This window comes from Clarias gariepinus, chromosome 25 (genome assembly GCF_024256425.1).
Source record: "Clarias gariepinus isolate MV-2021 ecotype Netherlands chromosome 25, CGAR_prim_01v2, whole genome shotgun sequence".
Taxonomy (NCBI): Eukaryota; Metazoa; Chordata; class Actinopteri; order Siluriformes; family Clariidae; genus Clarias; species Clarias gariepinus.
The window spans coordinates 19,710,769-19,729,434 of NC_071124.1; the positions used below are offsets into that span (position 1 = coordinate 19,710,769).

Genomic DNA, 18,666 nt, shown 5'->3' on the forward strand with positions numbered 1-18,666 from the left:
TCTTAGAAGCCTGGATACGAATTTGTTCAATCTGGTTTTCCACCAAAGCTTGGAGAAAAAATCACTGATTTTTTTTCCTCTCTTCTGTCCAACTTCTCCCCCCTGTCCTCTGTCTCTCTCATTGTGCCTGCTCTGTCCTCTGTCTCTTTAGGACACAGTATCGGTGCACAGGCCAAACTTCTACGCCGACCGTTTCTACAAGTTTATGAGTTCTACAGTATTCAGGAAGAGCTCCTGTAAGAACTGTACACACTAATCCTTTTCTCATCCTGTATGCAATCCAGTATGTACAGTGTAATCCTTTTCACATGGTTGGAAGAAAATTGTTAAACCTACTGTATATTAACACTAGAAAATACAATTAAGGTGTAACTCACTGTGGATTCAAGTAGAAGTTACAGCATTTCATGTGAATTGTTGTTATTTGTCCCCTCTGGTTACAGTTTTCAATATTAGTTTATATATTTATACACTTATACAGTAGGGTCCATAGAGCCAAAATTGTGGCATTAACCAGCCAGGAATTACATCCATTTTTATACACATACCCATATTTTGGAGATCATAAATAATGGAACTATACATGTTATTAATGCATTATTAGTCTCTCTCTCTCTCTCTTAACAGTGCTGTGAAAAGAATATGTCATACCTAAATTATTGAGAATTTTAATATGACACAAAAAGCAGCATGATCTAAAAAAATTTAAGAATAGATTATAAACAAAGTTGGGAGTGGTGGCTCAGGCGGTGAGGACGCTAGGTTGTTGATTACGGGACATGAGGAAAAAGATTCGAGCCCTGCTATTGGTGGGTTGCCACACCCCATACCACCATCCCAAGGAAGGGCATCTGGGGGGAAAAACCTGTGCTAAATTGTGTGTGGATTGGATGGTCCATTGTGGCGACCCCGTGACGGAAAAGTAACAAAGGATTTGAGACGTATCAGTTTGCAGAGAGTTACCCAAGGAATTTTTTAAGGCATTGAGATCAGAGAGCGCGAGAGATTTAGAGTGCGTTAATAACATATTCCTGCATTATTGTTTTAATAACCAAGATCATTGTTGATCAGTGGTGTGAGTGATACATCCCTACACCCCCCCAACCGCTGAAGTGCTGGTAAAAACAGAACCGTTCTGGGAACTCTCAAGACGAAGCAGCCTTCTATCACTGCCAGTGGCACTGACCTCGAATGTTCCCAATTATTTCAATTAAAACAAGGCTGTGTGCTCATCTTTCAGTGATTTACAGACAGTAGCATCGCCGACTCATGTGTTATCTTGACTTTGCCACTCCAGCGCTGAAGTCCTCGCCCTCGAAGAAGAGCCGCAGCGCACTCGCGGTGCCCAAACATAGCGGGCCTGGGGCGGCCTGGTCAGCCAGCCAGCTTCCCTCGGAGCGAGACCACCACATCTACGACCTGAGAGGAGCACGCAGTTTTCCTGTGCTTGAGAACGATGGTAACCTGTTTATCTGTGTTTCACCGGTTAGCTACTTTAAATTCTTTCCCCCCAAGGGAAAGGTTATCCTTTTTGGAGGATTTACACTTTATTATTTTTTTTCACTTAGGTCTGCATCCATGTACTCCTCCATCATTTGAGGAGGCCACCACAGCCTCAGTTGCCACCACGCTGTCATCCAACACATCGATATCGATCCCGGAGCGGTCCCCGTCTGACACAGCAGAGCACCCCCGTTACAGGTGTACACTCTGTCCACTCTGCTTTCACACACACATACTGTCCAAACCCGTGTTCGTAACGGCATGCGAGCCCAAAGATCATCTGAAACTCCGGGCGATGTTCACATTACCAGCCTGAAGTGACTCAATTTATTTTATTCTAACATGACACAGATCTGATTGCTGTCTAAGCACAAAAATATGATGTTTCTCAGCTCAGATCTCGAATTTTATTTGCGCTAAAATTGCATAAATTATTTGAAATGAATGAGGAGTCGCACAAACCTGTGATGGTTTTATACCAGAAGGTACAATCAAAGACGTATCAATGTGCATGTGTGCCCTTTTGCAGGACAGACGCGTCCAGATTAGAGACAGATGAAAGACGCTTACAGTTTATGAATCGTCCTGGTGTGCCAGTCCGATCTGACCAATAAAAAATATATATATAAATTGCGTAATGTGGCTTGTAATGTGAACGTAGCCTCAATTACTGATCACACTGACAAATAAACCCTAATGTTTTAAGGGTATTCCTAAAATTAAGAATGTTGTCACCTTTTCACCGCTGTTCATCCTGACTAATATCCTCTCCTCATCACACACCAGTATACATTAAATAAGCATAAAGGATGTTACCACACACCTCTTTGTGTCTTGAGACGAGAAATAGGACACCCCATATTTTCTTATTTGCAAGGAATCATGTCATGACAACTGGGAATTGACTCACAATTGGGAAGTGACTCAGTTCCCTTTTTTTTTTATGAATGACTTCTGAAATAGTGAAGTGACACTTAAATATAATGACCCCAGAACCAGAATTCTCTTTGTCCCAGAAATGATTTAATTCTTATACCACTAGTTCCTCAGTTCTTTAGGAATTGGGAAATGAATTCTTGAGTATGGGAAATTAAGCATGTGTGGTCTCATCTTTGGGGCTCTGTGTGTGTTCTACAGCGTAAACACCTGCAATATTTCCGACTATAGCCCTGTATGTAATCCCATTTAAACCTGTGTGCGTTATTGTAAACTGATCTACTATAGTATAGAGTATAATATCAGGGTCGAGACAGCGGGTCAAACTGGGGTCGACTTGATTGACTTGAAATGTATCATTTGCATGGATTACTGCAAAAATACCATCGAGGTTGCATTGCATTACATTCACACCGTCTAAGCACACGCTTTTATTCAGAGAGACTAAAAATGCTGCTTAGATATGAGACAGACAAACAAAATACTCTTACTCTCTTAGTCTTTTTTTTTGTCTTTTTTTTTTGTCACCCATCTGATTCCTCAGGAGGCAAACCATGACTCTTAAGGACAGCGATGGAAGGTGAGTTTAAAAAAAAAAGGAAAAGAAAAAAAGCTGGAAGCTTTAAGGGAGTTGTATTGAAGTTTTTTGCTTGTTCGCTTTTGTTTGTTGCTCCTTTTTTTAATATCTGCCTTATCTTTGAAGTTGTGTCTTTGTTCTTTTAAGCATTAATGTGTGTGTGTGTGTGTGTGTGTGTGTGTGTGTTTTCTGGCATTTAGGATGGTCGATGTCCACGAGGAGGACCTGCAGACTATCACTGTGCAGGTGGAAGTTAAGAGGGCAACAGATGATGAGGAAGAGAAAGAAGAGACAGTCATAGATGAGAATGCTGAGTTTGGGGGTGTGAAGGAGCCTGTGATCTTCTGTACACCTCCTCCTACAGAGAGCAGGTAAACACGTGCACATTATACTGTACCTGGCACTGCTTCTTTTCTTACAGCTGTGTCACGCTCACCATTCTGCTTGTTAGATAGATAGAGAGCAAAAAGTAGTGTACAGTATATACATTATATATAAAATTGAGCAGGATATATACATGTGTGTGTGTATATTATATGTGTACATGTATATTGTGGGGACATGGGTGGCTTGTTGGTTAAGGTGTTGGACTGCGGTCCAGGAGGTTTCCAGTTTGATCCCAGATGCTGTTGGGTTGCCACTGTTGGACCCTTGAGTACGGTAAAGGGTCCAAGCACCCCCAAGTACCCAGATACAACCGGGCGTCAAGCTGGAAACCCGACTCTGTAAATAACTGGCACAGAAACGACGGATATACACCCGTCGCCCGCTGTGCCAGGCGGCATGTTGACGGAACCACATCTCACGTATATACACTAAATAAAACAGTGGCGGATTGTTTGTACAGTGTCTACAGAGATAAAGTGTGTATATACCGTATAAAAAGAGTTTTGGGATGTATAAAAAATAGTTTTTTTTTATTTTATTTTGTTTGTTTATTTTTATTTCTTTTTTATTTCAACGTAAATTAACTCTAGATATTATGCTTCATACTTTAGGCTGCTGTTATCTTTGCATATCTAGTCTCTGGATTTAAAAAAAAAGGAAAGGAAAAGGCTCTACTCGCTCTAAAACTGCTTGCAAAAAATAAAAACGTAAAGTATTATTACTGTATTTAATTTTTTTTTGTTTTTTAACGTTTGCTTGGGACGAGACAACTATTCTCATCAGTATGTTCTAAAGACCTTCTATTCCGTTTCTCTAATAATATTAACCGTGTTCGAACATGACCTGTTGTCATGTTGTGCGTTTCTGTCTTTTGTGAGTAGGAATTAGCTTCAGAGGGGGAGGGGAGGTGAGACACGAGCATATGGTCCTGAGGGCTTAAGTGTGTACTGCTGCTGAAAGCTCAATCAGCCATCTGCCTGCCGGCTCCTCTCCTGCTGTTAATGCACTGCACTGCGAGAAATACACACTAACTTTATTAAGTTCTGCTGCATTTATCTCATTAAAGGCCTCTTGCCTTTTAATCAAGCATGTATACACATACAAAAGCACAAATCCAAAGCCCCCAGGAGTCAAGGTGAAGTTTGTGATTTTGGAAAAATGACGTATTTTTAAACATGCAGGCTTTTCTGTGATATAAATAGGAGATGACATCTACTGTACTTCACCTTTTTCTTCGTTCTTCTTCATAATAACACCTTGTCATGAATGTCAGTTGCGCTGAAGCTAACCGCTGGTGCCTCTCTATGTCCCAGCATGCCCGAGGAAATCGATGTCCTCTCCCTGCCAGAAATCAGAGAGACCGAGATTCTGGACGACATCATCCCAGAGACGCTCGACCATCCACAGACAACAGATCTCCCTCTACCTGCATCGCCACCGGCAACCGTCTCTCTTGAGGAGGTCACCCTGGAAACCGGCGCCGGGGCAGACGCATCATCGGAGTCAGGAGCTCCTGATGCACGTGTTCGGAGCTCCACGCGAGGCGGACGGCAATCCGGGTCCCCCAGCCAGGCGTCTGTAGACGAAGAGGTTGTGCCAATGACCGATATCTATTTCGTAAGTCCTGCTTTTGTACTGTAGGTGTGTAACAGCATTTGGCAGGCGGGGTGTGCTGATGGCTCGGTTAGCCTTTTAAAAGAAACTTGTATGCATCTGTTAGACGGCACATTTCTACCAGAGGAACCAAGGATTAGGTTATTTTTAGAAATTCGTATTTTTTTTTGTGGACCAGTAACTAGAACCAGTGGGGCGAGTTCACCTGGACGTCACCGGTCGGTCAAATCGAAGCTGATTGTTTAACAGTCCGTTAATTAAGCCTTAGTTTGCATCGTGTGGCAGGTTACAAATGCAGTAGGGGTGTGTATACTTGTAATCACACATTTATTATGTCTCATTAGGGATAAATATTAATTAAAAGTTTATACCCAGATACCAATTGTTAAGTGCGATATTATACATTTAGAATAGTTCATAAGCTGTACGGTAACCTGGAGCCTCTGTTAGACTGTGGTGTATTAAACCAGGAGGGGAAAGTAACCAAGCTCCATGTTCCACAGAGAAGCAGCTTGGATGATGTAGTGGAACTGTGAAGGTAACAATGTGTGTCTGCATGCATCATCAGACCCTGGTTTATTAAAACTCCATATATATATAAAATATCTAAATGTAAACGTGTTCTCACTTGAGATTCTTTTGTAATTGAATTGAAACACTTGGGGGAAAAAAACGTGAAAGTCAGAATTTTGAAAAACTTTCCAAATATTTTAAGAAATGATAATTTTAATAAATTTCAACAAATATCTTTTTTTTTTTTTCACAGAACCCTAAAAATCCTTGACAAAAAAAATGGATGAAATGAGTGAAGTAGAAATTGTGCAACTCTTATATAAATCAATACAAACATAGACATAGAGTTTTAATAAATCAGGGTGTGTGCGTGTGTGACTGAGTGTGTGGGAAAGCAGTTTGCTGCAAAACTCGAACACAACCAGCTTCCTGGTTTTATCTGCGAGACTCAGTCCAGCACCTGACCTGATCACTGTCCATCTCATTGTTTGTTTTACTTTACTGTTTCAGTTCATTCAGATCATTCGAGCTTCATCAGCATTCCATTCACACACAGTCTGCCACTGTCCATGCTCACACACATTGAACGCACAACATACCGTCTCTCCTGTCCAAAAGATATCCGATATACAGTAAATCTCAACATCCTAACATTAACATTATTCTAGCAGGAAACGCCTAAAAAAAAAAACAAATAAGAGTCCCTTAGTGGAAAAGCTAACGTAACAAACCCCTCCTGCAACCAAAACAGTGATTCACTGTGTCTTCTGACTCCTTTCTACTGAAAGCAGCATGAACTTTTTCAGCAGTTTGAGCTACAATAGCTTCTATTGGATCAGACTACACAGGCCAGTCTTCACTCCCCACGCACACCCGTGATCCTTGGCCCGTCCACGACCCTGACACCAGTTCACCGGTTTTCTTTCCTTGGAGCAATTCTTTATAGGTCCTGACCGCTGCAGACGGGAACATCCCACAAGAGCTGCCGTTTTTTTGAAGTCTTTCTGACCCAGTCGTCCAGCCATCACAATTAGGCCCTTATCAAAGTCGATCAAATTCTCACACTTGCCCATTTTTTCTGCTTCCAACACGTCAAAATGTTCACTTGGTGCCTAATGTATCCAGGCACCATTGTAATGAGATATTGTATCTGTAGCTACGCGACATTATGACGGCTAGTCGACCGAGTCAGAGCAACTCCAAAACTGCAGCTCTTGTGGGATGTTCCCGGTCTGCAGTGGTCAAGACATACCCAACATGCTCCTAGTAAGGAAACCAGTATTAGTCTCCGCCACGGGAAAGTCTTTAGGAATTTGTACTTTCTCATTTCTCAGGAACACAACAAAGCTGAAAAAAATTTCCCATGGAAGTTGTAACAGGAACCGATGTTTTGTTAAACACAATGTTTCTTTTAAACACATTCCTACATCTATTTTTTAGCAAAACTTTTAAAGCTAATGTTAATAAGTGATATGTTTACCTTAAAAAAAACACTTCTTTTTATTTGGTTAATTTTCATTTCATTTCTTTTTTTTTTTTTTTTAAACCTGCTTGTGTCCTTTAATCGTCATTGTGTTTGTGGTGGTTCAGTTTTTGTTGATGGGCTTTAAAAATGATTTTTAAAGCTTTTACTGATATTTTTGATCATCATTTGAATCTCTCTTTCTCTCTCTCTCTCTCTCTCTCTCTCTCTCTTTCATTAACTCTGTTCTTCATCTGTTTACTGTCCTGTGAAACAACCACACCCCTCTGCTTTCCACTGATTTGCCCTGCTCTCTTTACTGTAAACCTACAACACTCCCCGTTTGTGTGTGTGTGTGTGTGTGTGTGTGTGTGTACGACCAGTATGCTGAGGGGAGATACTGGGTGTATTCACCTGCTTCTCACCGACGCAAGCTCAACTCAAGCTACGACGACTTTGTAAGTGAATTAAGGCCAGCGAGATTAGCCGTAGCGCTAGCCGTAGCCGAGCCGTAGCCCTAGCCATAGCCCTAGCCGTAGCCCGAGCCGTAGCCACCTTCCTCACCACACCCATCACTCTAGACGTCTGTTTACACTTTACATTTGCTTGTATGTGGATCAGGTTTTTCTTTTGTTTCTCACACTCACACAGAATCCTGACTTTAGAAAACAAAGAATCCTAGTTTCAGTTCTAGCGATGCCAAGCGTCCTGATTGCATGAATGTTGCCGTAAATCACCTCACGCCTTTGCTGTCTCTATCTGTAGCACTCTTGTCTCTTTATCTGTCTTTCTCTCATGCTGTCCGTGGTGCGTGGCCATCTGTCTGTGTGCGTGTACCTCTGTGACGCCCCCTGCTGTTGTGTTGGTGGTGGAACTGCAGCCTCAAGAGGACGGGCGCTGGGTTTATTCCCCTCTCCACCACCGTGGCTCCGAGCCTCAGCTCGTGTCTGATGGAGAGAGCGAGGCAGTAAGTTTGGGACTCAAACTGAAAGTAAAAAACGAAAGCCTGCACGACTCTCGTCCTGGATCCCCACATGAAGAGAATCCCTTCTAGTCTATATTTCCTGCGCTCATGGTTTCTTTCAGTCACTTACTATTCTGTACATTTGTCCATTTGTACATTTGTACATTTATCCCTTTAATGCACTCCCTCTTGTAAGAAGAAAAACACAATTATTAGTTATTCTCACTACTGTACACCTCCTCCTACAGAGAGCAGGTAAACACGTGCACATTATAATGTACCTGGCACTGCTTCTTTTCTTACAGCTGTGTCACGTTCACTATTCTGCTTGATAGATAGATAGAGAGCAAAAAGTAGTGTATATACATTATATATAAAATTGACCCCCTTGAAGGACAATGTGTCATTCATGAAGAATTTATCCTTTGTGAAGGAAATGTGGTCCGGACAAAATAGAGAGCCCACGTAAAAACATACGATGAAGTTATAGATAAATCAGCGGTAGAATTACAGCTACATTTAATATTTAAAGTAAAAACAGGATTGAGACTAAACAGCTTTGTGTCCATAAGAAACCAACCTGTTAGTGAGACTAATTAGAAAAAAATGCTTTAGTTGCGAGGGAGCATAAAAGGTTTTATTTCATAAGGGGAATAAACCACTTCAGAACAAATGTTTATAGGAGAATGATAAACTCCTGGGCTGTAACTCGTTTCTCAGCACCCTGGTGTTGATTATTTATCTGTAACACCTGTGTTGTGTTCCTCACATAGTGATAGCTCTGCTTCATTAGCACTAGCAGCGGGCAGTGGAGACAGTAAGCAAGGTCAGTCCGGACACTACAGAGTGACACGGGCCAGTCTGGGTTTGGAGAGCATTGTTCAGAACATACTCATATGTCAGATTCCAGCTCTGTGTGTGTGTGGACTGTGTGTGCTTATTCCTTATGCGAAGGAAATATATTTCTCAATATATAAACTGTCACAATTGAACGTTATTTTAATATTCCTCATTGCTACATAAGTTGATACTAATTATTAACAGAAAAAAAAATTCATATTCACTATATACAGAATAATATCTTATGATATAAAAAAAAACACATAAGGAATTGCCACTTTTCATATATTGAGAAATATATTCAAATGTATATCTTAATGTATGTAATTTTATATTCAACAATATAATTCATAATATATTGAATTTGACTGAATGTATCTATTTCTTTAGATTTTTTTTATAATATGCTTAAATGTTTGCAATGTAGTTCGAACAAAATGGACTTTATAGGCATTAATCAGGGCACACTGACAAAGTAAAAGTGTGTGTATATATCTAAAGCATGCATAAAGTTTCAATAATGTTTTAAGTATAAATATAATGTTTATAATTGTCTTCATTGCGATATATATATATATATATATATATATATTTCATTCATATAATGCAATATATTAATAAATATAAGTACTAGTTTTCTATACTGTATATGTAAATGTATTTGATATATTATATTTAACAATATATTGCCATATATATTTTTTGTAACGGACATTGAGGCTCATCCATAGGATAGTACGGATGCTAGTAAGTGCTTTAAGCCACTGATTGTCTTTATTAACTCTCTCTCTCTCTCTTTCTCTCTCTCTCTCTCTTTCCTTTCAGTAAAACTGTATTCAGCGTGATAAGTGATGGCTGAACTCGAAGCTGGTCTGTCTGTTCCTCGGTCACGCCCATGTGCCCTGCAGAAGGGATTTTGCTTTGCCAAGCAACGTGTAGGGAAAAAATTATCTGGAACTTTTCAGAACTTAAAAAAAAAAGAATATCAGCCAGTTGATGTTCAGTCCTTTTCCCGAATCTCCTTTATGCCCTGATTGTGATAAAGCAAAGCAGTCTTATCGCATCAGTCGCATCTGCGTTATCCAGATCTGACCATTCCCTCAGAGACCGTAATCACTCTATCATGTCTGAGTGATCTTTTTTTTCCTTTATTATTATTATTGTTTTTCTGTACATTCCATCCATCCTTTCACATTCACATAATTTCATCACTGCAGTAAGTCTTCAGCGTGACGCTGTGCCGCAGGAGTTTCACCGGTCCGGGGACGGATGCTGCTCTTTCACGTCTTTTACAACATATCAGCGGCCGTGGCTCAGACGCCGTACCTGGGACAAAGCCACGGCTGCACAGCTGTGAGGACCTTTCAGGGTTCGATATTAATGTTGAACGAGTGCTGGTCCCAAAAACATCAGTATTTCCAACTCTCACCACTGCTGTAGACGTTCATTTCAGTAACATACTGTAGAAGTGAGTATAGGGGGAAAAAAGGAGTCACGTTTTTATGATCAGTTTGTTTCGTTTGATATACAACCGTTTGTCATTTTGTCTTTTTTTTTTTTTTACAATAGATTTGGTTTCGAGTTGGACATCGATATTGAGTCATTTTTTTTTATGAAAACAATACTTCAGTCTAGTTTACTAAATCATTCCTAGTTTCTTATTTAAAAAGATAATCTCAGATACCCATGGTCTTAATGCCATGCAACTGTGTGTGTATGTGTGTGTGTGTGTGTACTCAATACTGTGGTCAACCAATAATAAAATGTATTAAAAATGCCATTTATCATATATTTCTATAAAACTGTTTAGATTTAGTTTTTGTGTTATTTAAGCCATGTTAAATTTTGTAAGGTTTATTTCATGCATAGAATATGTACAATTTCTTATTTATTTTTTACCATTATTTGGGTTTTTAAATCCACCTTAGCTTTATAGATTTACATTTTTTCTGCTTAATTCCGCTAAATACAAAAATACAACAGAGAAACAACAGAAGAATAAAAATATATGGGGAAAAAAAGAAAAGACCCACTGCTAGACAAGTACTTTTTTACATTTATTTCTCACAAAAAAAAAGAAACAAACTTCTTTGTTAAGTAAAAAAAAACTCACGCCTACTGCAAAACGATTGGTTACAAGAATTCAGTCTCGTCCACGATTGGTTAGAAACCTAGAGGACGGAGACTCAGAAGTCAGGACTCAAACCTTTGTGTTTTTAGCTCAGTTTAAACTTTCAGTATCAGTCAAAACCACATTCATGTATAAATAAGTGATTTATTCACTGATGATAATGATACAAATTATAAAAACAACTATTGCATTGCAATAGAAATGAAATCTTTGGAAGTGGAATGTTCTTGAATTTAGCCAAACCTACCTATAATTAAAAAAAAAAAAAAAGATTACAACAAACCAAATATAAGATTAATCAGCTTATTTCTAGTCAAATGTTGCTAAAATTGCAAGCGAAAAATGTCTTAGCAGATATAAATACATAGGCATTTTGCATAATTTGATTAGGAATAATCTTATATTTGGTTTGTTGTAAGCTTATCTTAAGAAATTATTGTTCTTTGGCTAAATTCAAGAATATTTCGCTTGTTAAGATGCTAAGATTGTTTTTGCAGTGTGCTAAACTATAGAAATCCCACCTTCTGCATATAATTGGTTACAAAAATTTAGTCTCGATTTTGATTGGTTAGAAACCTAAAGTAGGATGTGGGACTAAAATCGTGTTTTTAACCACAATTTAAAAGACCCAGAGTTATACAAGTAACTCTGGGTTTCTCAAAGATTAAAAAAAAAAACAAAAACGTTTTCTTCTTATAATAATAATAATAATAATGATAATTATTTTTTTAATAAAAATAAGAATTTTTTTTTCAGTTTTTTTCATTTTCTGTTCTTTTTTGTCCCTCTGGGGTCTCTGTAGATTTCGGTGTAGCAGTATAATCCACACCGTCACAACATTCTACGTGTGAGTGCATCATTTGGGTAAATTATTTTCATAGCCGATAAGAACGGATACAATTCCAGACATGTTCATAATCAGTGTGCTATTTTTCCAAATATAACAACACAGCTTGTGTTGTAGCTATAATGTACATATGTTACAATCATGATAGTGGTGTATGTTTTCATTGGTAGGGCTTTTATTTTTGATTGCATGTAGGAAAAAAAAAACTAGGACGGGATGTGTTAATACAGTAAGGAAAATGTCTTGTCCTGTATTCCAAACTGAGTTTGTCTGAAGCTTTAAGTGTTGAGACGTCTGGTGTAAAGCTTTAATGTTTTTATGTAGTGTGGGAAAAAAAAAAATCCGCAGTAGTCATTGTGCATATGAGTGTCTGAGTGTGTGTGTGTGTGTTGAGAAAGATGTGCTTTGTTAGAATTTATTTCCAACAATCTTTTCCACAAAGGCATTGCATGTACTCCGCACTAAGAAGCTCTGTTGAGATATTTGTGTGTCCATCTCTAAACCGATGCCCTGTATGTATGTGTGTGTGTGTGTGTGTGTGTGTACAGATCAGTGGATGATTCATGGTGTACAAAATAAAATTGTACTTAAAAATAATGGGTTTATTTATTATTTTAAATTGTAAGACACTCTTTTTGGTTAAAACATACGGCGTGTGTGTTTGTGTGTTGTTTTTTATTTCCTGTTTGTATGGGTTTCCTCCAGTTTCACCAGTTTCCTCTCACCTCTAAAAACATGTCCATAGCTGAACTGAGGGCTTAAAAGCGATTGACAGTTACAGAAGACTTCAAGAACAGTACCATGATGAGACTCTTAGTTGCAGAAAAACATTTGAATGGTGCAAACTTTTTAAGGAAGACCGTACATACCGTCTGTACATATTTGGCGCATTAAAGGAGTTCCTGGGAGGCCAGGGTTTCAGATGTGAAGCAGGCAGTCCAATCATGAGGAAACTTTCTACCTTAATGGTATCTGAGTTTTCCCTCTCACATGCCTCCTGTTCTGTATTCTAAACAATCAAATGTCCCGGTTTGACTTGAAGACCCTTTGTATATAAATGCTCCATATAATAGTTTAGATGTAATCAGCACAGTCCTGGTCTACTTGGCTCAAACATTACTTCTACCCCAGAATAAGGTGCAGAATACCCTGATTTCATCTAATCATACTCTCTACCTCTCTGAGATGGACGCCGTAAGGACGCAGATGACAGCACCAAGGGATTAAAGAGGTCTTGGTCTAATGGTCTAATCTCTCCAGCTGCAGCTGAGCTCCTCCGTTCGTAAAAGTGGACCTGAAGGACAAGGAAGAGAAAATCGAACTTTTAAAGCAAAGAGGGCACTAAGTTCATAAAGAAGGACTTGGACAACCAGCTGAGAACCACGGTGAAAAAGAATTGCACCCTCAGGGAAACACTGATGGTATGCCATGCGTGGGTGAAAGAGCCTGAAAGAGAGAGGGTGAAAGAGAGAAAGCATGGGAGGTCATGAGCGATAAATAGTGCATTGACGAGATAAGGAAAGGGTTGCATGAAAGGTTAAACAGCAGGCTGCAGGGCACCACAGACGACGAGCGAGGGAAGCTGAAGGTGTCGGGAAAGGAGGAATGTGTGAGTCAGAAGAGCACTATAGAGAGAGAGACAAAGTAGAACAGCTGGAGTACAGAATCAGTCGATGCACAATGTGAACCTTGTTAAAATGAACAGCAGATATACAGTAAACGTTCGGTTTTAGTGTCACAATACTAGCATGTACAGCAGGTCAGCAAACATTGATAATTATGCTGTAAATAAACCATAGTAAATGCTAATATTTGCTGATGTGAACAGAGATATACTGTATGCTAATCAAACCTGTCTAAGAGTGTTTTACAAAGATTGCTGGATTTGCACACTGAAAACATTGCACTGAGACATACAGATATTTTAAAATTAACATTATTTGTAATAATAATAATAATAATAATAATGTATTTTATTTATAAAGCACTTTTTGTGAACAAATCTAACATTGCTAAAGATTGTATTGTAATCACATGTAGTGGAACCTGGGCCACTGTGGCTGGGAAACATAAGGAAACTGATTAAGCCATCAAACAATACTTATACCAATAATAATAATCTAAGAAAATACTTATTCTAATAAAATTAAAAGCATAATCATGAAGTGCTTAATCTTAAACTTACTGTAAAATCAGGAAAGCCAGGAAAAGAAATACACTTTGTCTAACCGCTTGCTACAGAAAGCTAACCAGTAACCAATTTTGCTGCTGTTACTGTATATTTTTAAGCTGAACTGGAGAAGGTGGTTAGGTTGACATGGTGAGATCAGCCAAGCACAGAGGAAAAGGCTTTAGAATGAAACTAAGCTGTAGCTGTCATTTCAAAATACCCAAAATACCAGCAAAATCTTTTCCCAGGACTCTAAAATAAAGTCCGAGGCACTGAAAGCCCGTGTGCTATTCTGAAGTTGCCAGGAGGAGACACATGGCTCATCGCTCCTGGTTATTTCAGACCGATCCTGTGCCTCCCTCTGGTGCACGAAGGCGGCCTAGCCCGTGACACGACTTGCATTGAATGTATTACACTCTCCTTAGGCGAGATTCTTTCGAAAAGAATCATCCTCACATCCTCATCCGTCATCCTTATACACAATAATTAAAGCACTTAGTACAAATGGGTCTGGTGGATGTGTGTAGTGCGGCAGGGTGTGTGATTTATAAGTATTTGCCATAATTATAACATTTACATATCATTTAAACTTCTGTTTTTACAAAAGGTATTAAAAAGCTTTTTAAAAATTATTTTGTTTGGTTAAGAAATTTGGTGAAGACATTGCCAGGCAAGATCTGATTGTCCATTTGTAAGTAATTTGTTCGTCGGTCGGCACGGCCCTCAGGTGGCGCAGGTCACTCTTGTTGCCCACCAGCACGATGACGATGTTGTTGTCTGTGTGGTCCCTCAGCTCCTTCAACCAGCGCTCCACATTCTCGCATGTCAAATGCTTAGCGATGTCGTACACCAGTACCGGTAATAGCTGCATGGTACATTAAAGACATCGATCAGCTCTACACAGGCCTCGTATTATGTCGATGAAATGACATGTGGTATGGTTAGGATTTCCATAAATGGCTTCATGATGTGTGTAGTTATAATTCAGAATTTCTTATACAGAATGTAAGTAAAGGTGAGGATTGATGAAATACTGTGGCTGAGATACAATACTATAATTTTATTAAAAATGTAACTCATTTCTTATGCACTTTTTATGAAATCTTTCATTTGTCTGTTCACTGAGAATAATAATCATGCTGACAGACTCGACAATAACGGCCCCCGAACCCGCGGATGATGATAATGATGATGATGATGATGATGATGTAATAGGATTTTACACTGCGAAGCTGTTTTCTACAGAAATAGATTTCATGTTCCATTAAAGGAAAATGTGTTAATTGTTTAGTTTACAATATGAAGTATGATTTGCTGGTCATTTTTGTTTGTTTGTTTGTTTTTTAATTAATTTCTTGTATACTGTCTGACTGCTACACCCACCTCGAAGCATTATGTATAAAACAACAACGCAGTTGGTGAACAATATGCTACTTAGCACCTGCTACTTTTTACTAATCTACTGCCTAGACGACCAAAATAATTCTAATCCACATTGGATGGATGTTTTTTTGTTGTTGTTGTATATTTAGTACCATACTTTTATTGATTTTTTTTTTTTACAAAGTGCTGTACTGTAGTCTCTGTGATGACTTTAGTTTTTTGTTTATTCCACAGTTAGTTAGCTTGTTATACTAGTTACAGTATCACATTGCACTACTGTTGGTTTTTGAATGCCAAGTTTTTCCTTGCTTTATTCCATTATTACAAATACTGATATTCCGTACTACTATCGTAAAGAACAGCATGTTTTAGAGTAGAACAATATACTAGTATACATTGTCTACTGTACAATAGACGCTTTAATAGAGGAGTGTGCAGGACAGCCTAATTAGCGATCCATTGTGCTACCAAAAAACAATGAAAGTAATTGTTTCTTTGGGTCTCCAAATGAAGCCTAATGAAGTCATAAATAATTTGGCATTAGTAGCATAAATAGGTGAACATTTGAAAGAAATATAAGAGACTTCTGCAGGGCTTGTCTCCCTCTTTCAAGGAGTATGATTTAAGCTAACATCGTTAGCCTCCTCTGACAGTACTGATGCACAACAGCCACAGGCTAGGCCTACTAAAGCGTGATATAGAGTAGTAGCTCATGGTCCACTCACGCTGAGGTGATGGCCCGGTAGCGTTCCTGTCTGGCTGTGGCCTTTATCATCCTGTCGTCCGCCAGGATGTATCCACCAGAACGGAGCGCAGCCTTCATTTTTCTAACCCCTGCTGAGAAGCTAATATTGTGACAGGATAATGATGGTACCTTAGTGGTTAGCACCGTTGCCTTGCACCTCCATGTTCCAGGTTCGATTTCCACCTCTGGGTCTGTGTGCATGTTCTCCCCGTACTTGGTGGGTTTCCTTGGGGTATCCCGGTTTCCTCCCACAGTACAAAGACATGCAGATTAGCCCAATTAGTGTCCCCAAATTTCCCATAGTAATAGTGTGTTAATGCGTTTGTGAATATTAACCAGAGGTCAGACGAAAAAATAGGAATAAATACATTGATAATCACTATTGGTCTCCATGGTTCCTAGTTGGACTACAGAGATTCCTAGATGCCGATAGGTGGGTTAATCACTTACTGTATAACATAAACACAGTGTTAAATATTGTTATGCAAATAGGCTGAATAAATCATTGGCACCATTATTTAAGTAACTAAGTATTAGCTAATCATTTGTTATAATAATAATGGTAGATTGAGTTCTCTCATAAAACACAGGGTGGCTTAAAGGGTTAGACCCAGAGGTATTTAACATGCTCCCCATGTCAAGGAATCCTGCTGTTGGTTTCGACTACATGAGGTTGCACACATACAAAAGGTTTGTTGTGATCCATCCCCATGAGGAGAACCAAACAGCTCCCAAAACAAAAGAGCTATTGACCTGCACATGCAGTAGTTCCAGGATATTACAAAACCAGTAAAACGCGGTCCCTGTCCTGCTGACGAATTCGGCTGGGTCTGTTACTAAAGCAAAGGAGTCGAGATGGTCAAAATGCCAGATTATTATTGTTATCTTGTAAATAGGAAGCTTATGTGTGGACTCTCACATGCTTGTTATGTGAAATGTACGCATTTGGTTTCAGAATCTTTCACACAATTTCACATGAAGCTTTAATATATATATATATATGCACCCACACACACATCCACACACTACGAGCAAATTGGGAACGCCATTTAGCCTAATCAGTGTGTCTTTGGACTGTGGGGCAAAACCCTCCAAGCATGGGGACAACAAACTCCATGTACACAGATATACAGGTGGTAATCGACCAGTATAACGTAAACATTTATGATGATGCTGCCTACCCTTACCGTTGGTGAGGTATGCCTATGACATGACCAGGTATGACATAAAAGCTGATAATCGCATGTCAACCTGTGCAAACACATAAATAGTGTATTTCTATATAATGAAATACTATATTTCTTACATTAAGGAACATATCTTTAACAGATTACTACTTTGCAGTTATTAGCAAGGATGGATGTTTCATAAAAACTCAAATCAGAACCTGTTTTTTATATTAATTAAATGCTGTTAAAATGCTGCATTGGATTTTGAAATAATTATATAAAAGTTTAAAAACAAAAAGACTTGGTTATAAGACAAAACCTATGTTTTTAAGAAATTAAATATAATTTAAATACATTTTTAATGTCTGATGGTCATTTCCACAAACATGTTACAACTGGGAGGACGTTTTTAGAAATAATAGAATTTTTTGTTGCAAACTAAAACATTTTAACCCAGTTCTCATAAATGACTGACACATTTTTTCACATGAATATTAAATTTTCGTTTGCCTCACGATTTGTGCAATTTTGTTTCACGCTTTTTCACCTTTTTATTCACATACATTTATTTTTATGTAATGTAGATGTACTTATTTATCATTTATTTTTATATGGTTTATTTATTGTTATAAGGTGTCTACATGTTATTTCAGAACACTTTCACACATGTGAAAGAATAATATTTTCATATAGTTGCAAGCAATGATGAGCGGGCCCAAGCACCCAGCGCCATCGCCATCCTGCACCAGTTGTGTATGTGTGTCATCTATAAGCATGTGTGTGTTAGTGAGTGTTAACAATTAGTTATGATGTGTGCATGTGTAGAATAGGCCGCAGATGCTAGAAACAAAACATCACACTATGATGTCACTCAATGTGATGTCACTAAAAGTGTCTCTGAACGTGATGTTCAATTCAATTCAATTTTTTTCCATAGCGCTTTTAACAATGGTCATTATCTCAAAGCAGCTTCAAAAAATCTAAAGAAAATTTGTCACTCAATATGATCCACTTTTCGGCACAAGTTTGAGGCATCGTCATGGCTGACCCGTTTAAGATGTTTGAAAATGCTTCTGCAATTTCGCATCCTCAATGTCTTTAGATTATATACTGTAGGCCTGGGTTGGTGGCGATCGTATAAATTCCCTAGGAGGACATTTTGGCAAACAACCCAAAATAACTGACTTGAGTCTGAGTCCATGACATGCAATGTGAAAGTTGTTCAGCTCAATGCGCTCTAAATATGTACTGGGTTTTGTGTGCATATGTGCAAGTGTGTATGAGCCATGCAGCAAAACCTTGTGCAAGGGCTCTTAGGGATCAGACTCTCAGGCATCCTAAATGCAGTAGATTCCAACCTGTCTGCCAATTTTTATGGGGTTTTGATCATTTTACGACCCCAAAATAGCACAAAATGTTGAAAGA

At 38.7% G+C, this 18,666-nt stretch overlaps 1 protein-coding gene across 7 annotated transcripts in view; it reads left to right on the plus strand.

Annotated features, from left to right (window-relative positions):
• Window positions 1-9,779, plus strand: part of pip5k1cb (phosphatidylinositol-4-phosphate 5-kinase, type I, gamma b) — a 43,070-nt gene extending 33,291 nt beyond the window's left edge. Inside the window, exons 11-19 of one of the 7 annotated variants that reach the window (XM_053486445.1) lie at window positions 152-236; window positions 1,298-1,459; window positions 1,569-1,701; window positions 2,984-3,019; window positions 3,217-3,387; window positions 4,717-5,020; window positions 7,376-7,450; window positions 7,873-7,959; window positions 9,622-9,779. In XM_053486445.1, coding sequence (XP_053342420.1) covers window positions 152-236; window positions 1,298-1,459; window positions 1,569-1,701; window positions 2,984-3,019; window positions 3,217-3,387; window positions 4,717-5,020; window positions 7,376-7,450; window positions 7,873-7,959; window positions 9,622-9,624 — 1,056 coding nt within the window. In that variant the 3' untranslated portion in view covers window positions 9,625-9,779. Of the gene's footprint in view, window positions 1-151; window positions 237-1,297; window positions 1,460-1,568; window positions 1,702-2,983; window positions 3,020-3,216; window positions 3,388-4,716; window positions 5,021-5,520; window positions 6,935-7,375; window positions 7,451-7,872; window positions 8,111-9,621 lie in introns of those variants that run through there. The other 6 variants (XM_053486446.1, XM_053486442.1, XM_053486448.1 and 3 more) reach the window with 6 other exon arrangements.
• The last annotated feature ends 8,887 nt before the right edge of the window (window positions 9,780-18,666 follow it).